Here is a 22,751-nt window from a genome sequence, read left to right as displayed (position 1 = left end):
CCAGCAATATAATCCCTGTTAAAATGTGTTTACAGTGTTAAGGAGTGGATGCCTTTATTTCCTAACCCAATTAAAATCTGACTATAACAAATCATTTGCCACCATAAGGAAAGTATTATGCCAAGCCAATCAACCTGTTCTCAAAACATTAGAGCCTGATGCTCAATTACTTGGCGCAGTAAAGTTTGGGTGGGAGCCTCTTTGGGTCAGGCTAATCATGAGTTTCCTAATTGGCTCATTAACACTAAGCTGGGGTACAGTATAGTAAATATGATGTATGTGTGTTATTGTATAGCAGGAAGTATTTCAGAGTGAGACTTCTTGCTATGGAAATCCACCCCTCCGCACCTCGGTCTACCACGGAGCGACAGCTCTGCAATGTGCCACTCTGAGATTGCTGTACTGTACTCCACTGTACAATTACATTAGTTTGAGGCCTATCATCCCATTTCTATAAAGCTGCTGACTATGCTCTCCGAACAATTACACTGCATTAGTAGCTTTTCAATGTAAATAGTATATCTTTTTATGACTGTCGTGCAGGTGAAAGAGGACCCAAACGCGACTTAACAGAAACAGAGTTTATTAAAGTCCAAAACGGAATAACAGAAATCCTCTAGATTTGTAGAGGGGAAAACAACTGGAGAAGCGGCCACAGACTGCAGGTCGCTTCGGGTAGGCGCAGGCCGTAGTCGACTGAGACACCTGCTCACACGCAGCGTCTGATGAAGGCACAAAACACGACAGGACAGGGTGATACACAATCACGGCAAAAACACGACAGGACAGGGCGAAACGCAATCACAGCATGGTGAATACAATACAAGGAACCGACGGAACAGGAACGGATCACAAAGGAATAAATAGGGACTCTAATCAGGGGAAAGGATCGGGAACAGGTGTGGGAAGACTAAATGATGATTAGGGGAATAGGAACAGCTGGGAGCAGGAACGGAACGACAGAGAGAAGAGAGAGCGAGAGAGTGAGAGAGGGAGGGGGAGAGAGAGGGATAGAACCAAACAAGACCAGCAGAGGGAAACGAATAGCATGGGGAGCACAGGGACAAGACATGACAATAAATGACAAACATGACAGTACCCCCCCACTCACCGAGCGCCTCCTGGCGCACTCGAGGAGGAATCCTGGCGGCAACGGAGGAAATCATCGATGAGCGAACGGTCCAGCACGTCCCGAGACGGAACCCAACTCCTCTCCTCAGGACCGTAACCCTCCCAATCCACTAGGTATTGGTGACCCCGTCCCCGAGAACGCATGTCCATAATTTTATGTACCTTGTAAATAGGTGCGCTCTCGACAAGGACGGGAGGGGGGAGGGAAGACGAACGGGGGTGCGAAGAAAGGGCTTAACACAGGAGACATGGAAGACAGGATGGACGCGACGAAGATGTCGCGGAAGAAGCAGTCGCACAGCGACAGGATTGACGACCTGGGAGACACGGAACGGACCAATGAACCGCGGAGTCAACTTACGAGAAGCTGTCGTAAGAGGAAGGTTGCGAGTGGAAAGCCACACTCTCTGGCCGCAACAATACCTTGGACTCTTAATCCTGCGTTTATTGGCGGCTCTCACCGTCTGTGCCCTGTAACGGCAAAGTGCAGACCTCACCCTCCTCCAGGTGCGCTCACAACGTTGGACAAACGCTTGAGCGGAGGGAACGCTGGACTCGGCAAGCTGGGATGAGAACAGAGGAGGCTGGTAACCCAGACTACTCTGAAACGGAGATAACCCGGTAGCAGACGAAGGAAGCGAATTGTGAGCGTATTCTGCCCAGGGGAGCTGTTCTGCCCAAGACGCAGGGTTTCTGAAAGAAAGGCTGCGTAGTATGCGACCAATCGTCTGATTGGCCCTCTCTGCTTGACCGTTAGACTGGGGATGAAACCCGGAAGAGAGACTGACGGACGCACCAATCAAACGACAGAACTCCCTCCAAAACTGTGACGTGAATTGCGGACCTCTGTCTGAAACGGCGTCTAACGGGAGGCCATGAATTCTGAATACATTCTCAATAATGATTTGTGCCGTCTCCTTAGCGGAAGGAAGTTTAGCGAGGGGAATGAAATGTGCCGCCTTAGAGAACCTATCGACAACCGTCAGAATCACAGTCTTCCCCGCAGACAAAGGCAGACCGGTAATGAAGTCTAAGGCAATGTGAGACCATGGTCGAGAAGGAATGGGGAGCGGTCTGAGACGACCGGCAGGAGGAGAGTTACCCGACTTAGTCTGCGCGCAGTCTGAACAAGCAGCCACGAAACGGCGCGTGTCACGCTCCTGAGTCGGCCACCAAAAGCGCTGGCGAATAGACGCAAGAGTGCCTCGAACACCGGGATGACCCGCTAACTTGGCAGAGTGAGCCCACTGAAGAACAGCCAGACGAGTGGAAACAGGAACGAAAAGGAGGTTACTAGGACAAGCGCGGCGACGCAGTGTGCGTGAGTGCTTGCTTAACCTGTCTTTCAATTCCCCAGACTGTTAACCCGACAACACGCCCATAAGGAAGAATCCCCTCGGGATCAGTAGAAGCCACAGAAGAACTAAACAGACGGGATAAGGCATCAGGCTTGGTGTTCTTGCTACCCGGACGGTAAGAAATCACAAACTCGAAACGAGCGAAAAACAACGCCCAACGAGCTTGACGGGCATTAAGTCGTTTGGCAGAACGGATGTACTCAAGGTTCTTATGGTCTGTCCAAACGACAAAAGGAACGGTCGCCCCCTCCAACCACTGTCGCCATTCGCCTAGGGCTAAGCGGATGGCGAGCAGTTCACGGTTACCCACATCATAGTTGCGCTCAGATGGCGACAGGCGATGAGAAAAATAAGCGCAAGGATGAACCTTATCGTCAGACTGGAAGCGCTGGGATAGAATGGCTCCCACGCCTACCTCTGAAGCGCCAACCTCGACAATGAATTGTCTAGTGACGTCAGGAGTAACGAGGATAGGAGCGGACGTAAAACGTTCTTTTAGAAGATCAAAAGCTCCCTGGGCGGAACCGGACCACTTAAAACACGTCTTGACAGAAGTAAGAGCTGTGAGAGGGGCAGCAACTTGACCGAAATTACGAATGAAACGCCGATAGAAATTAGCGAAACCTAAAAGCGCTGCAACTCGACACGTGACCTTGGAACGGGCCAATCACTGACAGCTTGGACCTTAGCGGAATCCATCTGAATGCCTTCAGCGGAAATAACGGAACCGAGAAAAGTAACGGAGGAGACATGAAAAGAGCACTTCTCAGCCTTTACGTAGAGACAATTCTCTAAAAGGCGCTGTAGAACACGTCGAACGTGCTGAACATGAATCTCGAGTGACGGAGAAAAAATCAGGATATCGTCAAGATAGACAAAAACAAAAATGTTCAGCATGTCTCTCAGAACATCATTAACTAATGCCTGAAAAACAGCTGGCGCATTGGCGAGACCGAACGGCAGAACCCGGTACTCAAAATGCCCTAACGGAGTATTAAACGCCGTTTTCCACTCGTCCCCCTCTCTGATGCGCACGAGATGGTAAGCGTTACGAAGGTCCAACTTAGTAAAGCACCTGGCTCCCTGCAGAATCTCGAAGGCTGATGACATAAGGGGAAGCGGATAACGATTCTTAACCGTTATGTCATTCAGCCCTCGATAATCCACGCAGGGCGCAGAGTACCGTCCTTCTTCTTAACAAAAAGAACCCCGCCCCGGCCGGAGAGGAAGAAGGCACTATGGTACCGCGTCAAGAGACACAGACAAATAATCCTCGAGAGCCTTACGTTCGGGAGCCGACAGAGAGTATAGTCTACCTCGAGGAGGAGTGGTCCCCGGAAGGAGATCAATACTACAATCATACGACCGGTGAGGAGGAAGGGAGTTGGCTCGGGACCGACTGAAGACCGTGCGCAGATCATGATATTCCTCCGGCACTCCTGTCAAATCGCCAGGTTCCTCCTGAGAAGTAGGGACAGAAGAAACGGGAGGGATGGCAGACATTAAACACTTCACATGACAAGAAACGTTCCAGGATAGGATAGAATTACTAGACCAATTAATAGAAGGATTATGACATACTAGCCAGGGATGACCCAAAACAACAGGTGTAAACGGTGAACGGAAAATCAAAAAGAAATAGTCTCACTGTGGTTACCAGATACTGTGAGGGTTAAAGGTAGTGTCTCAAATCTGATACTGGGAAGATGACTACCATCTAAGGCGAACATGGGCGTAGGCTTATCTAACTCTCTGAAAGGAATGTCATGTTTCCGAACCCATGCTTCGTCCATGAAACAACCCTCAGCCCCAGAGTCTATCAAGGCACTACATGTAGCGCCCGAACCGGTCCAGCGTAGGTGGACCGACAAAGTAGTACAGGACTTTGATGGAGAGACTTGAGTAGTTGCGCTCACCTGTAGCCCTCCGCTTACAGATGAGCTCTGGCTTTTACTGGACATGAATTAACAAAATGTCCAGCAACTCCACAATAGAGGCACAGGCGGTTGGTGATCCTCCGTTCCCTCTCCTTATTCGAGATGCGAATCCCTCCCAGCTGCATGGGCTCAGTCTCAAAGCCAGAGGGGGAGATGGTTGCGATGCGGAGCAGGGAAACACCGTTGATGCGAGCTCTCTTCCACGAGCCCGGTGACGAAGATCTACCCGTCGTTCTATGCGGATGGCGAGAGCAATCAAAGAGTCCACATCTGAAGGAACCTCCCGGGAGAGAATCTCATCCTTAACCACAGCGTGGAGTCCCTCCAGAAAACGAGCGAGCAGCGCCGGCTCGTTCCACTCACTAGAGGCAGCAAGAGTGCGAAACTCAATGGAATAATCCGTTATGGACCGTTCACCTTGGCATAAGGAAGCCAGGGCCCTAGAAGCCTCCCCACCAAAAACTGAACGGTCAAAAACCCGAATCATCTCCTCTTTAAAGTTCTGGAAATCGTTAGAGCAAACAGCCCTTGCCTCCCAGATAGCTGTGCCCCATTCTCGAGCCCGGCCAGTAAGGAGTGAAATGACGTAAGCAACCCGAGCTCTCTCTAGAGTATGTGTTGGGTTGGAGAGAGAACACAATCTCACACTGCGTGAGAAAGGAGCGGCACTCAGTGGGCTGCCCGGAGTAGCAAGGTGGGTTATTAACCCTAGGTTCTGGAGGCTCGGCAGGCCAGGAAGTAACAGGTGGCACGAGACGTAGACTCTGGAACTGTCCAGAGAGGTCGGAAACCTGAGCAGCCAGGTTTTCCACGGCCTGGCGAGCAGCAGACAATTCCTGCTCGTGTCTGCCGAGCATGGCTCCTTGGATCTCGACGGCAGTGTAACGAGCGTCTGAAGTCGCTGGGTCCATTCCTTGGTCGGTTCCTTCTGTCGTGCAGGTGAAAGAGGACCCAAACGCGACTTAACAGAAACAGAGTTTATTAAAGTCCAAAACGGAATAACAGAAATCCTCTAGATTTGTAGAGGGGAAAACAACTGGAGAAGCGGCCACAGACTGCAGGTCGCTTCGGGTAGGCGCAGGCCGTAGTCGACTGAGACACCTGCTCACACGCAGCGTCTGATGAAGGCACAAAACACGACAGGACAGGGTGATACACAATCACGGCAAAAACACGACAGGACAGGGCGAAACGCAATCACAGCATGGTGAATACAATACAAGGAACCGACGGAACAGGAACGGATCACAAAGGAATAAATAGGGACTCTAATCAGGGGAAAGGATCGGGAACAGGTGTGGGAAGACTAAATGATGATTAGGGGAATAGGAACAGCTGGGAGCAGGAACGGAACGACAGAGAGAAGAGAGAGCGAGAGAGTGAGAGAGGGAGGGGGAGAGAGAGGGATAGAACCAAACAAGACCAGCAGAGGGAAACGAATAGCATGGGGAGCACAGGGACAAGACATGACAATAAATGACAAACATGACAATGACTGCTGAATACCAACTATCAATCACTTAGATCGTGTACTTTCAGATAGATAGCTCATGAAACAACTACTCTATATCCCTCTAGATCGTGCGTTCTTCTGTCTCTTCTCTCAACTCCCTACTACATCGCACAGTTTGGGCTTGATCTAAATTTATCTCCAGAGAAACTGCACATTGCGCTCACAGAAGAAAACTTAACAAAATGGAAATCAATTCAAATGAACTGACGTTAGTAATTTAGTTGTTTAATAAACAAAAAATACACTTAAAGTCGTTAGTTTACATACACTTGGAGTCATTGGTTGGAGTCATAAAAACTTGTTTTCAACCACTCCAAAAATGTATTGTTAACAAACTATAGTTTTGGCAAGTCGGTTAGGACATCTACTTTGTGCATGATACAAGTCAAATTTCCAACAATTGTTTACAGACAAGTTATTTTACTTATAATTCACTGTATCACAACTCCAGTGGGTCAGAAGTTTGCATACACTAAGTTGACTGTGCCTTTAAACAGCTTGTAAGATTATGTCATGGCTTTAGAAGCTCCTGATAGGCTAATTGACATCATTTGAGTCAATTGGAGGTGTATCTGTGAATGTATTTCAAGGCCTACCTTCAAACTTGGTGCCTCTTTGCTTGACATCATGGGAAAATCAAAAGAAATCAGCCAAGACCCCAGAAAAATAATTGTTGACCTACGCAAGTCTGGTTCATCCATGGGAGCAATTTCCAAATGCCTGAACGTACCACGTTCATCTGTACAAACAATAGTACGCAAGTATAAACACCATGAGACCACACAGCTGTCATACCGCTCAGGAAGGAGACGCGTTCTGTCTCCTAAAGATGAACGTACTTTGGTGCGAAAAGTGCAAATCAATCCCAGAACTGCAAAAGACCTTTTGAAGATGCTGGAGGAAACAGGTACAAAAGTATCTACAGTATATCCAGAGTAAAACAAGTCCTATATCGACATAACCTGAAAGGCCACTCAGCTAGGAAGGAGCCACTGTTGGTCTGATGAAACAAAAATGTAACCGTTTGGCTATAATGACCATCGTTATGTGTGGAGGAAAAAGGGGGAAGCTTGCAAGCCAAAGAACACCATCCCAACTGTGAAGCATGGGGTTGGCAGCATCATGTTGTAGGGGTGCTTGGTGCAGGAGGGTCTGGTGCACTTAACAAATTAGGTGGCATCATGAGATCAGGAAATTATGTGGATATATTGAAGCAACCTCTCAAGACATCAGTCAGGTTAAAGCTTGGTCGCAAATGGGTCTTCCAAATGGACAATGACCGCAAGCATACTTCCAAAGTTGTGGGAAAATGGCTTAAGGACAACAAAGTCAAGGTATTGGAGGGCCTACAAACCTGACTCAGTTACACCATGTCTGTCAGGAGGAATGGGCCAAAATTCACCCAGCTTCTTGTTGGAAGCTTGTGGAAGGCTACCTGAAACATTTGACCCAAGTTGAACAATTTAAAGGCAATGCTAACAAATACTAATTGAGTGTATGTAAACTTCTGACCCACTGGGAATGTGATGAAAGAAACAACGTGCCGTCCTTGGCCAGCTCTCCCGCTATCTCTCTCAGAATGACCTTCTTGATCCAAATCAGTCAGGTTTCAAGACTAGTCATTCAACTGAGACTGCTCTTCTCTGTATCACGGAGGCGCTCCGCACTGCTAGAGCTAACTCTCTCTCCTCTGCTCTCATCCTTCTAGACCTATCGGCTGCCTTCGATACTGTGAACCATCAGATCCTCCTCTCCACCCTCTCCGAGTTGAGCATCTCCGGCGCGGCCCACGCTTGGATTGCGTCCTACCTGACAGGTCGCTCCTACCAGGTGGCGTGGCGAGAATCTGTCTCCTCACCACGCGCTCTCACCACTGGTGTCCCCCAGGGCTCTGTTCTAGGCCCTCTCCTATTCTCGCTATACACCAAGTCACTTGGCTCTGTCATAACCTCACATGGTCTCTCCTATCATTGCTATGCAGACGACACACAATTAATCTTATCCTTTCCCCCTTCTGATGACCAGGTGGCGAATCGCATCACTGCATGTCTGGCAGACATATCAGTGTGGATGACGGATCACCACCTCAAGCTGAACCTCGGCAAGACGGAGCTGCTCTTCCTCCCGGGGAAGGACAGCCCGTTCCATGATCTCGCCATCACGGTTGACAACTCCATTGTGTCCTCCTCCCAGAGCGCTAAGAACCTTGGCGTGATCCTGGACAACACCCTGTCGTTCTCAACTAACATCAAGGCGGTGGCCTGTTCCTGCAGGTTCATGCTCTACAACATCCGCAGAGTACGACCCTGCCTCACACAGGAAGCGGCGCAGGTCCTAATCCAGGCACTTGTCATCTCCCGTCTGGATTACTGCAACTCGCTGTTGGCTGGGCTCCCTGCCTGTGCCATTAAACCCCTACAACTCATCCAGAACGCCGCAGCCCGTCTGGTGTTCAACCTTCCCAAGTTCTCTCACGTCACCCCGCTCCTCCGCTCTCTCCACTGGCTTCCAGTTGAAGCTCGCATCCGCTACAAGACCATGGTGCTTGCCTACGGAGCTGTGAGGGGAACGGCACCTCAGTACCTCCAGGCTCTGATCAGGCCCTACACCCAAACAAGGGCACTGCGTTCATCCACCTCTGGCCTGCTCGCCTCCCTACCACTGAGGAAGTACAGTTCCCACTCAGCCCAGTCAAAACTGTTCGCTGCTCTGGCCCCCCAATGGTGGAACAAACTCCCTCACGACGCCAGGACAGCGGAGTCAATCACCACCTTCCGGAGACACCTGAAACCCCACCTCTTTAAGGAATACCTAGGATAGGATAAAGTAATCCTTCTATCCCCCCCCCCCTTAAAAATTTAGATGCACTATTGTAAAGTGGCTGTTCCACTGGATGTCATAAGGTGAATGCACCAATTTGTAAGTCGCTCTGGATAAGAGCGTCTGCTAAATGACTTAAATGTAAATGTAATTTGGCTAAGGTGTATGTAAACTTCTGACTTCAACTGTAACTGACATTTTAGTTAATCGCTCAGCACTACATTGAGTAGAACTTTCAACTTTAAATATTTTTTTCTACAAAACTTAGAAATATGCTGTTTTCACATATGTTGACACTGGTATTGTGCTGGAGATAATGAAATGAGGTTGAAAAGTGTTGAAATTTCACTTAATAAATCCCCTTTGGGCTAGGGGTCCCGCTAGTGGGACAACTTCCAGTGAAACTGGAGGGCACGCAATTCAAATAAATAATAATAAATATGATGGATATTAAACATTTAGGTACATAAGTTTCCTATATCAGTTGAAAGCTGAAAAGAAGTATGTTCAATAGGAAACCGATTTTAGCTGTTGCGTTCTGTCTTCATTGCGAGCAAATACATGAATTTCCAAGACTGTGTCCCTGTACTAAAACTGATATTTCTTATTCGTTTTGGAAGTTACAAGCCTGGGCTCTCAAAAAAAAGAAATCCGGTTGATTTTTCTGTGGGTTTTCTCCTACCATCTCTATTGTGTTATATTCTCCTAGGCAAGCCGACCATACAGTACAGAATCATTGGACAGAACACATGGGGGTTGAGCAACAACAGGAGACCAGCGTCTGATGTGAAACACCCTGCTTGCGTGCACAATGGCACCCTATTCTGTATGAGAATGACATCCTATGCCATTTGGACGCAGCCCCTGACTACTACAGATCCCTATGCTGGGGTCTTAAAAAGCCTCTTAGCATAAATGGTTCAAACAGAGTGCAACAAACATCATCCACTGCTCCATGTACACCACACACATCAGGTATTCCTGCTGGGATGAGCCAGATGGGTTGAGTGGGGCGACCCTGGCCCTGGAATCACCATCCTCTGCCATGCCCTATATCAGGATTAGCCCAAATGGACAAGGTGAGCCATTGTCATCTTGGTTTTAAACCTCCTTACAAGAGGCATGAGGGAAACAGAGAGACTAATAAAGATTTATTCCGCACAATTACATTTTTTAGACATAATAGGAAAAGTTCAGTAAAATCAAAATGACTCTAAAAATGGAATTGGATCCTGTGTAGTAGCTTTGTAATCTAATGATACAATGACATAACATTCATTTCCATTTGTTTATTTCCCCTGAGGGTCGGATTAAAGACTCAGTGTAGCTTTACTGGACCGCACTGAGCTCTCTCCGGAGGAGGGAAGGGGAAAAGAGCCAGCCAACACTGCAACTATTTTATATTCAGCATGCGACTGATAATAAACATGTCACTCCGCATCCAGAGGGGAAAAAAAATCAGCCATGAATAATATTTGCATGATTGCAGGCACAGAAAAATAGTTGCAAAGACCCTTTTGCCCTCACACTCACAGGTCAGCACCTAGTGAATATTCTATAATAGAACTACCAGGGAGGACATTGATTAAAATATTAGAATAAACAAATGGGAAAGAAAAAAATCAATCGAATTATGAATTTTACTGAACAAAATTATAAACCCAACATTCAACAATTTCAACGATTTTACTGAGTTACAGTTCATAAAAGGAACAAAGTCAATATATGTTTTATTTTATTTATTAGGCCTTAATCTATCGATTTCACATGACTGGACAGGGGCGCAGCAAATGGGTGTTCCCAAGAGAGCATAGGCCCCTCCCACTTGGGAGCCAGGCCCACCCAGGCCCAGCCAATCAGAATGATTTTATCACCACAAAAGGGCTTTATTACAGACAGAAATACTTCTCAGTATCATCAGCTGTCCAGGTGGTTGGTCTCAGATGATCCTGCAGGTGAAGAACCTGGATGTAGAGCTCCTGTGCTGGCATGGTTACAAGTGGTTTGCAGTTGTGAGGCCATTTGGACATACTGCCAAATACTCTAAAACCACATTGGAAGCAGCTTATGGTAAGGCAATTAACATTACATTATCTGGCAACTGCTCTGGTGGGCATTGCTGCAGTCAACATGCCAATTGCACTCTCCCTCAAAACTTGAGACATCTGTGGCATTGTGTTGTGTGACAGAACTGACCTTATAATGTCCCCAGTGTAATGATCATGCTTTTTAATCAGCTTCTTGATATGCCACACCTGTCAGGTGGATGGATTATATTGGCCAAGGAAAAATGCTCACTAACAGGGATGTAAACCATTTTGTCCATAGAAATAAGCTTATTGTGCATATGGAACATTTCTGGGTTCTTTTATTTCAGCTCATGAAACATGGGATCAACATTTTACATGTGGCGTTTCTATTTTTGTTCATTATATTCTAAATATAATCACAATTCTGAGCTTATTTCCCCAAAATGAAAAGTGATTTGTAGATTTTGCTTGGCTGTCAATATTGAGATAAGTGTTATACCAAGGCAATACACTGCATACTGTAAGAATGATGTTTAAATTATTTTGTGAAGAAAGAAGGTACCTTCATGTTCAACCAACCGAAAATGTAAACAGTCTTTATATTATTTGTAAATATACAAAAGAGAGTGAAATCTGCTAACCTGTGAGGACATCCCATGGCAGGGGTAGAGAATTGCTTTGTCATCGTCCTCTGATCCTTGGTCCAGACAGTAGCCACTGGCCTTACTGTTCCTGACCTGCAACACACCAAAAAGCATAGACACTTTACTGTTCCTGACCTGCAACACACCTAACAATAGACACTTTCTGTTCCTGACCTGTAACGTACCAAACACAACATATACAGTAAGGCAAAAAAGTATTTAGTCAGCCACCAATTGTGCATGTTCTCCCATTTAAAGGGATGAGGCCTGTAATTTTCATCATAGGTACACTTCAACTATGACAGACAAAATGAGATTTTTTTTCTCCATAAAATCACATTGTAGGATTTTAAATTCATTTATTTACAAATTATGGTGGAAAATTAGTATTTGGTCACCTACAAACAAGCAAGATCTCTGGCTCTCACAGACCTCTAACTTCTTCTTTAAAAGGCTCGTTACCTGTATTAATGGCACCTGTTTGAACTTGTTATCAGTATAAAAGACACCTGTCCACAACCTCAAACAGTCACACTCCAAACTCCACTATGGCCAAGACCAAAGAGCTGTCAAAGGACACCAGAAACAAAATTGTAGACCTGCACCAGGCTGGGAAGACTGAATCTGCAATAGGTAAGCAGCTTGGTTTGAAGAAATCAACTGTGGGAGCAATTATTAGGAAATGGAAGACATACAAGACCACTGATAATCTCCTTCGATCTGGGGCTCCACGCAAGATCTCACCCCGTGGGGTCAAAATGATCACAAGAACGGTGAGCAAAAATCCCAGAACCACACGGGGGAACCAAGTGAATGACCTGCAGAGAGCTGGGACCAAAGTAACAAAGCCATCAGTAACACACTACGCCGCCAGGGACTCAAATCCTGCAGTGCCAGACGTGTCCCCCTGCTTAAGCCAATACATGTCCAGGCCCGTCTGATGTTTGCTAGAGAGCATTTGGATGATCCAGAAGAAGATTGGGAGAATGTCATATGGTCAGATGAAACCAAAATATAACTTTTTGGTAAAAACTCAACTTGTCGTGTTTGGAGGACAAAGAATGCTGAGTTGCATCCAAAGAACACCATACCTACTGTGAAGCATGGGGGTGGAAACATCATGCTTTGGGGCTGTTTTTCTGCAAAGGGACCAGGACGACTGATCCGTGTAAAGGAAAGAATGAATGGGGCCATGTATCGTGAGATTTTGAGTGAAAAACTCCTTCCATCAACAAGGGCATTGAAGATGAAACGTGGCTGGATCTTTCAGCATGACAATGATCCCAAACACACCGCCCAGGCAATGAAGGAGTGGCTTCGTAAGAAGCATTTCAAGGTCCTGGAGTGGCCTAGCCAGTCTCCAGATCTCAACCCCATAGAAAATATTTGGAGAGAGTTGAAAGTCTGTGTTGCCCAGCAACAGCCCCAAAACACCCCTGCTCTAGAGGAGATCTGCATGGAGGAATGGGCCAAATTACCAGCAACAGTGTGTGAAAACCTTGTGAAGACTTACAGAAAACGTTTGACCTCTGTCATTGCCAACAAAGGGTATATAACAAAGTATTGAGATAAACTTTTGTTATTGACCAAATACTTATTTTCCACCATAATTTGCAAATACATTCAGTAAAAATCCTACAATGTGATTATCTGGATTTTTTTTCTCATTTTGTCTGTCATAGTTGAAGTTTACCTATGATGAAAAATACAGGCCTCTTATCTTTTTAAGTGGGAGAACTTGCACAATTGGTGGCTGACTAAATATTTTTTTGCCCCACTGTACTTTACTCTTCCTGAACTGCAGCACACAAAACAGCAGACACTCTACTGTTCCTGACCTGCAACACACAAAACATAGACAATTTACTGTTCCTGACCTGCAACACAATAAAAAAACACAGGCACTTTACTATTCCTGACATGCAACACACCAAACAACATACTGTTCCTGACCTGCAACACACCAATCACCACATCAACTTTATTATTCCTGACTTGCAACACACCAACCAACAGATAATTTACTGTTCCTGACCTGCACCAGACCAAAGAAAACAGACGCTTTAATGTTCCTGACCTGCAACATAACAAAGACCACAGATACTTTTCTGGTCCTGACCGGCATCACACCAAAAAACAGATACTTTACTGTTCCTGGCAGGCAACACACAAAACAACATACACACTTTACTGTTCCTGACCTGCAAAACACGAAACAACACAGATATACACACATGAAGATGGAAATCAGGCTATGCTTAGATTCAGCGAAAGATGTACTAATTCCACTGGATGTCATAAGGTGAATGCACCAATTTGTAAGTCGCTCTGGATAAGAGCGTCTGCTAAATGACTTAAATGTAAATGTATGCATGTGTCTGTGCAAAGTTTACATTTATTATTTTCAGAAGGGAATTATTAATGGTATAAACACAAAACTGTTGATATAACAGTCTTATCGAACCTATTTTCTATCATTTTTAGAACCTCTTGTCCAGAATATACTGTAAAAATATATATTTCTGTAAATATTAGTGACAAGAAACAGCAGTTTATCATTTCACATCTCATAAAGTAAGAATGTACACACTACAGTGATGAAAGATTCCATTTTAACCCAATGAGTCCCACCGTAACACCGGGATGTTTTGGACCCCTTTAAAACAGCTACAGACTTATGGGATTTGTTCTGGACCATTGTATTTGTCTATTTCTTCCGCATCCGTATATACTGTACCAACCATTATTCTGTGTTTGTGAGACAAGGGCGGAACCAGAGGGAACCCGGAGTTGGGTCTTTTTACAAAAGTATGTGTAGAGTCTTAATAGTTTGAGCTAGTAAAAGCTGAGACTCTCATGAATACGCACGGGACATGTCTATGACACTGACAAGCATTAGAAGGTAAGGGGTTCTTCTACGTAGAAGATCATTGGAAATCCCAGGACATAGTGTCTATAATACTCTAATAAGCTCACATAGTTGCTGTCACAAACTCCAAACTCCACACAGTTGTCACTGAATAGTTGTATATTCATTTCCCAGTGAGCAAACAAATCCATTTTTATCAGGTTTTTGCTTTGGCAGACCTTATTTTTTTATTGACATCTGTCAATAAAATTCATGAATGCTCCCAAGTTGCGCAGTATCACATCCGGCCATGATTGGGAGTCTCATAGGGTGAAGCACAATTGGCCCAGTGTCATCCAAGTTTGGCACGGGGTAGGCCGTCATTGTAAATAAGAATTTGTTCTTAACTGACTTGCCTAGTTAAAACTTCTCTGGGATATGTGGGACGCAAGCGTCAACAACAGCCAGTGAGATTGCAGGGCGCCAAATTCAAAACAACAGAAATCTCATAATTAAAATTCCTCAAACATACAAGTATTATCCACCGTTTTAAAGATAAACTTCCTGTTAATCCAGCCACAGTGTCTGATTTCAAAAAGGTTTTACGGCTAAAGCACACCTTGCGATTATGTTAGGTCAGCGCCAAGCCACAGAAAACCATACAGCCATTTTCCAAAGAAGGAGAGGTGTCACAAAAGACAGAAATAGCATTAAAATGAATCACTAAACTTTTATGAGCTTCACCGGATGGCACTCCCAGGACTCCATGTTAGACCATAAATGTGTGTTTTGTTCGATAAAGTTCATCTTGGTGTCCAAAAACCTCATTTGAAATTGGCGCGTTATGTTCAGAAATGCATTGTCTTAAACAAACATCCGGTGAAAGTGCAGAGAGCCACATCAAATTACAAAAATACTCACCATAAACATTTATCTAAGATACAAGTGTTAACTTCACTAGGGTAGGGGCAGCATTCAGAATTTTGGATGAAAAGCGTGCCCAAATTAAACTGCCTGCTACTCAGGCCCAGAAGCTAGGATGTGCATATAATTAGTAGATATGGATAGGAAACACTCTAAAGTTTCCAGAACTGTTAATATAATGTCTGTGAGTATAACAGAACTGATATGGCACGTGAAAAACCGAGTAAAATCCAACCAGGATTATTCCAACTATTATTTTGAAAGGCTGTTTTTCCATTGAATGCGTATCCACTATACAAAGACTTAGGACCCAGTTCACAGGCTCTGTGGCTTCCTCTACATGTGACCATTCTTTAGGCATTGTTTCAGGCTTTTACTCTGAAAAATGAGGGAGATACTGCACTTTCAATCAGTGGCCAGTGGAAATTTATATTCATCAGCCATGTGCCTGATCGGGAACACACCTTTCTTGTTTCTCCTTTCATGTTGACGAAGCTTTTGTCCACTTGAAATATTATTGATTATTTATGACAAAAACAAATTGAGGATTGATTTTAAACATCATTTGGCATGTTTCTACTGACTTTTATTGTACTTTAAAAAAACGTTTATTCTGGACTTAGTGCACGTGCCTTAAGCATTCGGATTACTGGACAAAACACGCAAACAAAAAGGAGGTTTTTGGTCATAAAGAGGGACATTATCGAACATAACAAACATTTGTCTAACATGGAGACCTGGGAGTGCCACCAGATGAAGATCATCAAAGGTAAGTGATTCATTTTAATGCTATTTCTGACTTTTGTGACACTCTCCTTGGCTGGAAAATGGCTGTATGGGTTTCTGTGGCTAGGTGCTGACCTAGAAGAAAAAGGAACGCACACCTATTAAGACGAGGTGCTGGCTAGCGGAGTAGAAACTTGATAATAAAAGAGAGCAGCACACTCTAGGAGCTCATATGCAAAAATGTAATTACCAACGTTTCGACAGCCAAGCTGTCTTCATCAGGGTATAATCACAAACACTGCGGGATGACTCATTTATATAGTGTCAAAAGACACAGGTGTCTGTAATCATGGCCAAGAGTGGCATAATATCATTGGTTAATAATCAAATATTAAAATGTCATACAAAGAACAGCATACAAACAACAAATGGATAGCATACGATCATAGATTAATTTGACTACACAAGTTTACAAACAATTACAATGGCAAAGTCACAATAATCACAATAATGGCTTCAGATAAAAGTCTACGTCAAAGTCTAACATAATCGCAAAGCGTGCTTTCTCCGTAAAGCCTTTTTGAAATCTGACACAGTGGTTACATTAACCTCTCTAGGGTATGTGGGACGCTAGCGTCCCATCTGGCCAATATCCAGTGAGATTGCAGAGCGCCAAATTCAAATACAGAAATGCTCATTATAAAAATTCAGAAAACAAAACATATTTTCCATAGGTTTAAAGATTAACTTCTTGTTAATGCAACCACTGTGTCAGATTTATAAAATGCTTTTCGGCGAAAGCATACCGAGGCCAGAACATACCTAGCCCAGATCATAGCCCAGTTGACAAATTATTACAAACAGTAAACAGCCAAGCAAAAGCGTTACAAAACTCAGAAATAGAGAAAATTAATCCCTTACCTTTGATGATCTTCATATGGTGGTACTCAGAAGACATTAATTTACTCAATAAATGTTTCTTTTGTTCGATAAAGTCTCTATATATCCAAAAACCTCTGTTTTGTTTGCGTGTTCTTTTCAGTAATCCACAGGCTCAAACGCAGTCATAACAGGCAGACAAAAAAATCAAAATTGTATCCATAAAGTTGTCAAACAATGTTTTATATTCAATCCTCAGGTTGTTTCTAGCCTAAATGATCTATAATATTTCAACCAGACAATAACGTCGTCAATATAAAATTTCAACAAGAAATGCACTCTCTCGGGATTGCGCATGAAAAAGCTCTGTGACATGTCAGCATCCACTCATTCAGACTGGTCTTACTCCCTCATTTATAAGAATACAAGCCTGAAACCATTTCTAAAGACTGTTGACATCTAGTGAAAGGCATAGGAACTGCAAATTGAGTCCTAAGTCAATGGATACTGTAATGGCATTGAATAGAAACAAAAAAATAAACTTCCTGAATGGATTTTTCTCAGGTTTTCTCCTGCCATATCAGTTCTGTTATACTCAGACACTATTTTAACAGTTTTGGAAACTTTAGAGTTTTCTATCCAAATCTACCAGTTATATGCATATCATATCTTCTGGGCCCGAGCAACAGGCCGTTTAATTTGGGGATGCTTTTCATCCACAATTCTGAATGCTGTCCTCCTACTCTAGAGAGGTAAGGAGAAGTATCTTTATTCGTATGTTTAACACTTGTATCGTTTATCAATGTTTATGATGAGTATTTCTGTCATTTGATGTGGCTCTCTGCACTTTCACCGGGTGTTTGTTTGAGACAATGCATTTCTGAACTTAACGCGCCAATGTAAACTGAGATTTTTGGATATGAACTTTATCGAACAAAACATACATGTATTGTCTGACATGAAGTCCTATGAGTGCCATCTGATGAAGATCATCAAAGGTTAGTGATTCATTTTATCGCTATTTCTGAGTTGTGAGCCCTTTCCTTGGCTGTAAAATGGCTGTATGGTTTTCTGTGACTAAGTGCTGACTTAAGATAATCGCATGGTGTGCTTTCGCAGTAAATCCTTTTTGAAATCAAAACTGTGGTTGGATTTAAAAGGAGTTTATCTTTAAAGTGGTGGATAATACTTGTATGTTTGAGGAATTTTAATTATGGGATTTCTGTTTTGAATTTGGCGCCCTGCAATTTCACTGGCTGTTGTCGAGGTGGGACGCTAGCATTCCACTTGTACCAAGAGAGATTAAACATATGATTCAAGATAAACTTCTCCTTAATGCAACCGCTGTGTCAGATTTCAAAAAAGTTTTACGGTGAAAGCACACCATGCAATTATGTTAGGTCAGCGCCTAGCCAAAGAAAACCATACAGCCATTTTCCAAAGAAGGAGAGGTGTCACAAAAGACAGAAATAGCATTAAAATGAATCACTTACCTTTGATGATCTTCATCTGATGACACTCCCAGGTCTCCATGTTAGACAATAAATGTTTGTTTCGTTCGATAAAGTTCATATTTATGTCCAAATACCTCCTTTTGTTTGCGCGTTTAGTCCAGTAATCCAAAAAGCATAAGGCGCGGGCACTAAGACCAGATGAAAAGTCAAAACTTTCTATTGCAGTTCGTAGAAACACTTCAAACGATGTATAGAATCAATCTTTAGGATGTTTTTATCATAAATCTTCAATAATATTCCAACCAGACAATTCATTTGTCTTTAGAAATTAAAAGGAACTGAGCTCGCGCTCACGGCTGCAGGCGAGACTTAGCTCATGGCTTTTAGTCAGACCCCTCATTCAAACAGCTTTTATTCTCTCCCCTTTGATAGTAGAAGCCTGAAACAACGTTATAAAGACTTGACATCTAGTGGAAGCCTTAGGAAGTGCAATATCACCCCATAGACACTGTATATTGGATAGGCAATCACTTGAGAAACTACAAACCTCAGATTTCCCACTTCCTGGTTGGATTTTTCTCAGGTTTTCGCCTGCCATATGAATTATGTTATACTCACAGACATCATTCATACAGTTTTAGAAACTTCAGAGTGTTTTCTATCCAAATATAGCTACTCAATACTGCCCCTGTTCACATACTGCCCCACCTCTTTAAGGAATACCTAGGATAGGATAAGTAATCCCTCTCACCCCCCCCCACCCTTTAAGATTTAGATGCACTATTGTAAAGTGACTGTTCCACTGGATGTCATAAGGTGAATGCACCAATTTGTAAGTCGCTCTGGATAAGAGCGTCTGCTAAATGACTTAAATGTAATGTAAATGTTCACAAAGAAGTTAAATAATGGTTAAATATAAAATAAATAAATACATGTTTTGTGTTCTAATTATATTTAGCCTCTCTTCATAGTGAGGCTAAATATAAGGGCTGAACATGCAACTCAATTAATGTCAGATATATGAAAAGCCTATTTTTGCTGGGGTCTCGGGACTAATTGGCTTAATCTAAGATCATGTAAGCAAAATAAACCTCTCTAATCTCTTAGACTCCTCCTAGTCCAGATGGTAGTGTGGATTAATGTGCTTTTAAGACTATGTGATTGAATGTGTATCACTTTATTTCCACCTTGTGAATGTAACTGGTGTGAAATGGCTAGCTAGTTTGCAGTGCGTGCTAATAGCGTTTTAATCAGTGACCACTCTCTCTGAGACATTGGAAGTAGTTGGTTCCCTGCAGCAGCTTTTGTGAAGCGATAGCTAACGATGCTTTGTAGGCAGCAGTTGCTGATGTATTCAGAGGATCCTTGATTCCAAGCCCAGGTTGTGGTGAGGAGAGGGACAGAAACAATACTGTTACATGAAGATATCTATCATGTTGTGATGGCTGGTTAAAGTTTAAAGTTTTATTAGTCGTATGTATTTGATACACATGGTATACACTGTCCAACCAAATGCAACAACAATAAGAAATAATAAAACACAAGAATAAAGACAACTATAAAGTAAATGGCTCAGTAGAACAGAATAAACATTTTAGCATAAGTATAATACAGGAAGGCAGAATTTATAGTCGTGTGTTGACACGTGTTTTGGGGAAGGGGGGATTGGGGAGGCAAATGTTTAAATTGTGCAGTATTGACAAATCATAGTAAGAAACTGGTAGCAGCAGTTGTGATGTGTGTGTAGCATGAATGTGTTTGTGTGTGTATGTGTGTATGTCTGAGCTGGTGGTCAATCCAGTTCAAGTGTTCAGCAGTCTGATGGCTTGTAGATAGAAACTGTCTCTGAGCCTGTTGGTATCCGACCTCATGGTCCGATAACGTCTGCTCGACAGTAAGGGAGTGAATAGCTCGTGGCTGGGGTGTGTGGGGTCCTTGATGATGCCGCGGGCCTTCCTCAGGCACCGTTTTCGAGTAGATGTCCTGGATGGATGGGAGCATGGTCCCAGTGATGTACTGGGCCACTGGTCTGGTCAGTGCAGGGGGTGCAGCTGTGGTTCAGCTGATGAGGTGTGGCAACACAAGGTAACTGTTCCAAGACTTGAATCCATTTGAAAGAAGCAGGGCTAGCAGCATTCATGGGGCCAGGGCCGCCAACATTGTGCTGCTTGATGAAGTTACGGCCTATTTTAATTCTGATATATGCCGACCATAAACTTGAAAAGCTTATTGATTTTCTCCCCCGACTCTGATGTCGAAATCAATAAGTAAAAGTCTTTTTATTTTACAATGATTCTGAATTGGCTGTCTGACTTCTTGCGCTCAATTTCTCATCCTGTCATAATCTTTTCCGCTGTGCAGGGTTGTGCAGCCGAGCCCAAACAATCAAGTCGGCATCGAAAGCTAATAAGTGTGTAATTAAAACTCATTACGGGCAAAATTGCATCAAATTTTGTAGCTGCGCAGCGTTTCTGTGGAAACATGATACCTTTACCTTTCAATGACTCCCTGTAAATGAATGTATTTCCTTCAACATGTAATCTTTGCAGAAGTGGTGAAATATAATGTCAATGGTAGATTGATTGAGTGTACATTATGTAAACATAGCTTGTGTAGTACTGTATGTGACACTAAAGAAAACACTGCTTCTTATATGGAAGCTCTTATATGCAAATACAGAGAAAAAAAACAAAGCACACCCTGCAATCACTGCAAGAGACAAGTGCGTGCCAAATAATTCAACAAAAGACTGAAGGGAAGATTTCAAGAATTGGTGGGTTTGCAAATTAACTCATTTGAAATGTGTTTTTTTTTTGTAGAACGTGTCTTCAAACACACAGTAGGCTGCAGCTATTCCACTCAAATATATTTTTTTATAATTTTTTTTTATTGTGTCATTGATAGTGAAAATGTAATCAGGTATTCCACTACATATAGTATAGGTATTCCACTCAAAACATGTTTTTGTATCGCTATCGTTGATAGTGAATAGTGAACAGTGAATGTCTCACCTCCCCATATGTGATTGTGTTGTTGTAGATGCGCATCTCTGGGTAGACATTTTCCAGGTACCAGCGGAAGCTCCGACACTGCAGCCTCTTCCGCAGGGCTACCCGCTCAGACACGTCCCCATAGTCAACCCCAGGGTTCTGGTAGCAACAGGAAAATAAATCACATTTAACATTTATGCAGGAGGCTATTACTTATTATCTACTTAGCGAAGCAACATGTGACTACACTTGTTTGTGGTTTGAATAGAAAAATGGAGGCCTGGAAAGACTGCTGGAGGGAGGAAGGGTAGAAAAAAGGAAAAGAAAAGAGAAGCTGAGAGAGGAATAGTGGATTTGGTTTAGAGATGGATGGATGGTGGCCTGTCATGTGGGACCCTCATTGTTCTTTCATTAGACATGTATGCTGTGCAAATTCTAATAAGCTGCTTAATTATGAGTCCTCACGGCCCCGCCGTGCCGGCCGGTGTTGTGCATGGAGGTGTCTGCTTAATAACTGCTCTGCACTGTGCCCTGGCCTCTGCAGCAGACATACACTGCCTCGTTAAGAGGCACACTGACTTTAAAAATCTCCCCTTTCCACAGGCATCAACCATATTTTAATATCTGAGAATAATGGCATTGTCCTCTGTCTTTCTAACTAGCTGTAACATTAGGCTAACAGATGCATTCCATTTGGGAGACGTTATTTGGACTACCTGATGGTGGTAACCACAGTGAATCATAGACCCTGCCCTCCTAGCAGAGTAACCAATAACCAATTATTCTGTGTGTGTGGTGGAGGGAATGGGAGATGGATTAGTTAGAACATTATATGTTTTGTACAGTACATAAAATAACTTCTGTGCCATGGGACAGAGAGGCAAAAACACCATGCCACTGGGATTGTAATTACATAAAGAATGTTATGCAATGAGCTAGTTTGTCTATAGGGTGCTGTCTTAGTTACTGTCGGAGGCCTTCAATCAGTAGGCTCCTCCTCCTGCATGCATCCATTGTACCTCTCCCTTCTTCTCCCTAGCTTTCTGCCACATTTACAGAGGCATTGGCCTCCCTAGGATTCTTACCTTAATGTGCTCCTGTGCAGGAGGCCTTGTTTGAGTGAAACACAATCCAAAGCTTGTTTCTACTGACAATAATGTTTTGAAAAACATACAATTTCTACCAGGCTGTGTTTTAATAAAGCATTGTCACCCGCACCCTGTGACACACAGATCATTTGCAGTACAGAAATTAGTGTTCTGCATTAAGCTCTTTTTATTTTTTTATTTTATTTTTTATTATTATTTTCAAAGCCCATCTCAATGGCTCTTGAAAGCAATTACATCTAAACTGTTGTGTATGAACGCGGACTCTGATTAAATGAAAGGCCCCCTCATTCATTTGGTTTCAGCTCTCAGCTCCAACACCCAGAGCCAGACGTCGTCGTTCAGATCTCACTGAGCAGCTCTGAAGGTTGAGTGGGATGAAATCTGAATT

At 43.5% G+C, this 22,751-nt stretch overlaps 1 protein-coding gene across 1 annotated transcript in view; it reads right to left on the bottom strand.

The window, feature by feature from the left end:
• LOC124034189 (polypeptide N-acetylgalactosaminyltransferase 9) overlaps positions 1-22,751 on the bottom strand; it is a 108,322-nt gene that overhangs the window by 10,988 nt on the left and 74,583 nt on the right. Inside the window, exons 8-9 of the mRNA XM_046347044.1 lie at positions 21,276-21,413; positions 11,431-11,526 (exon numbers count right to left, since the gene is read on the bottom strand). Coding sequence (XP_046203000.1) covers positions 11,431-11,526; positions 21,276-21,413 — 234 coding nt within the window. The remainder of the gene's footprint in view (positions 1-11,430; positions 11,527-21,275; positions 21,414-22,751) is intronic.

The sequence above is a fragment of the Oncorhynchus gorbuscha genome, linkage group LG04 (assembly GCF_021184085.1).
Source record: "Oncorhynchus gorbuscha isolate QuinsamMale2020 ecotype Even-year linkage group LG04, OgorEven_v1.0, whole genome shotgun sequence".
NCBI classification, from domain to species: Eukaryota; Metazoa; Chordata; class Actinopteri; order Salmoniformes; family Salmonidae; genus Oncorhynchus; species Oncorhynchus gorbuscha.
This window is presented reverse-complemented; position numbering and strand designations above follow the sequence as displayed.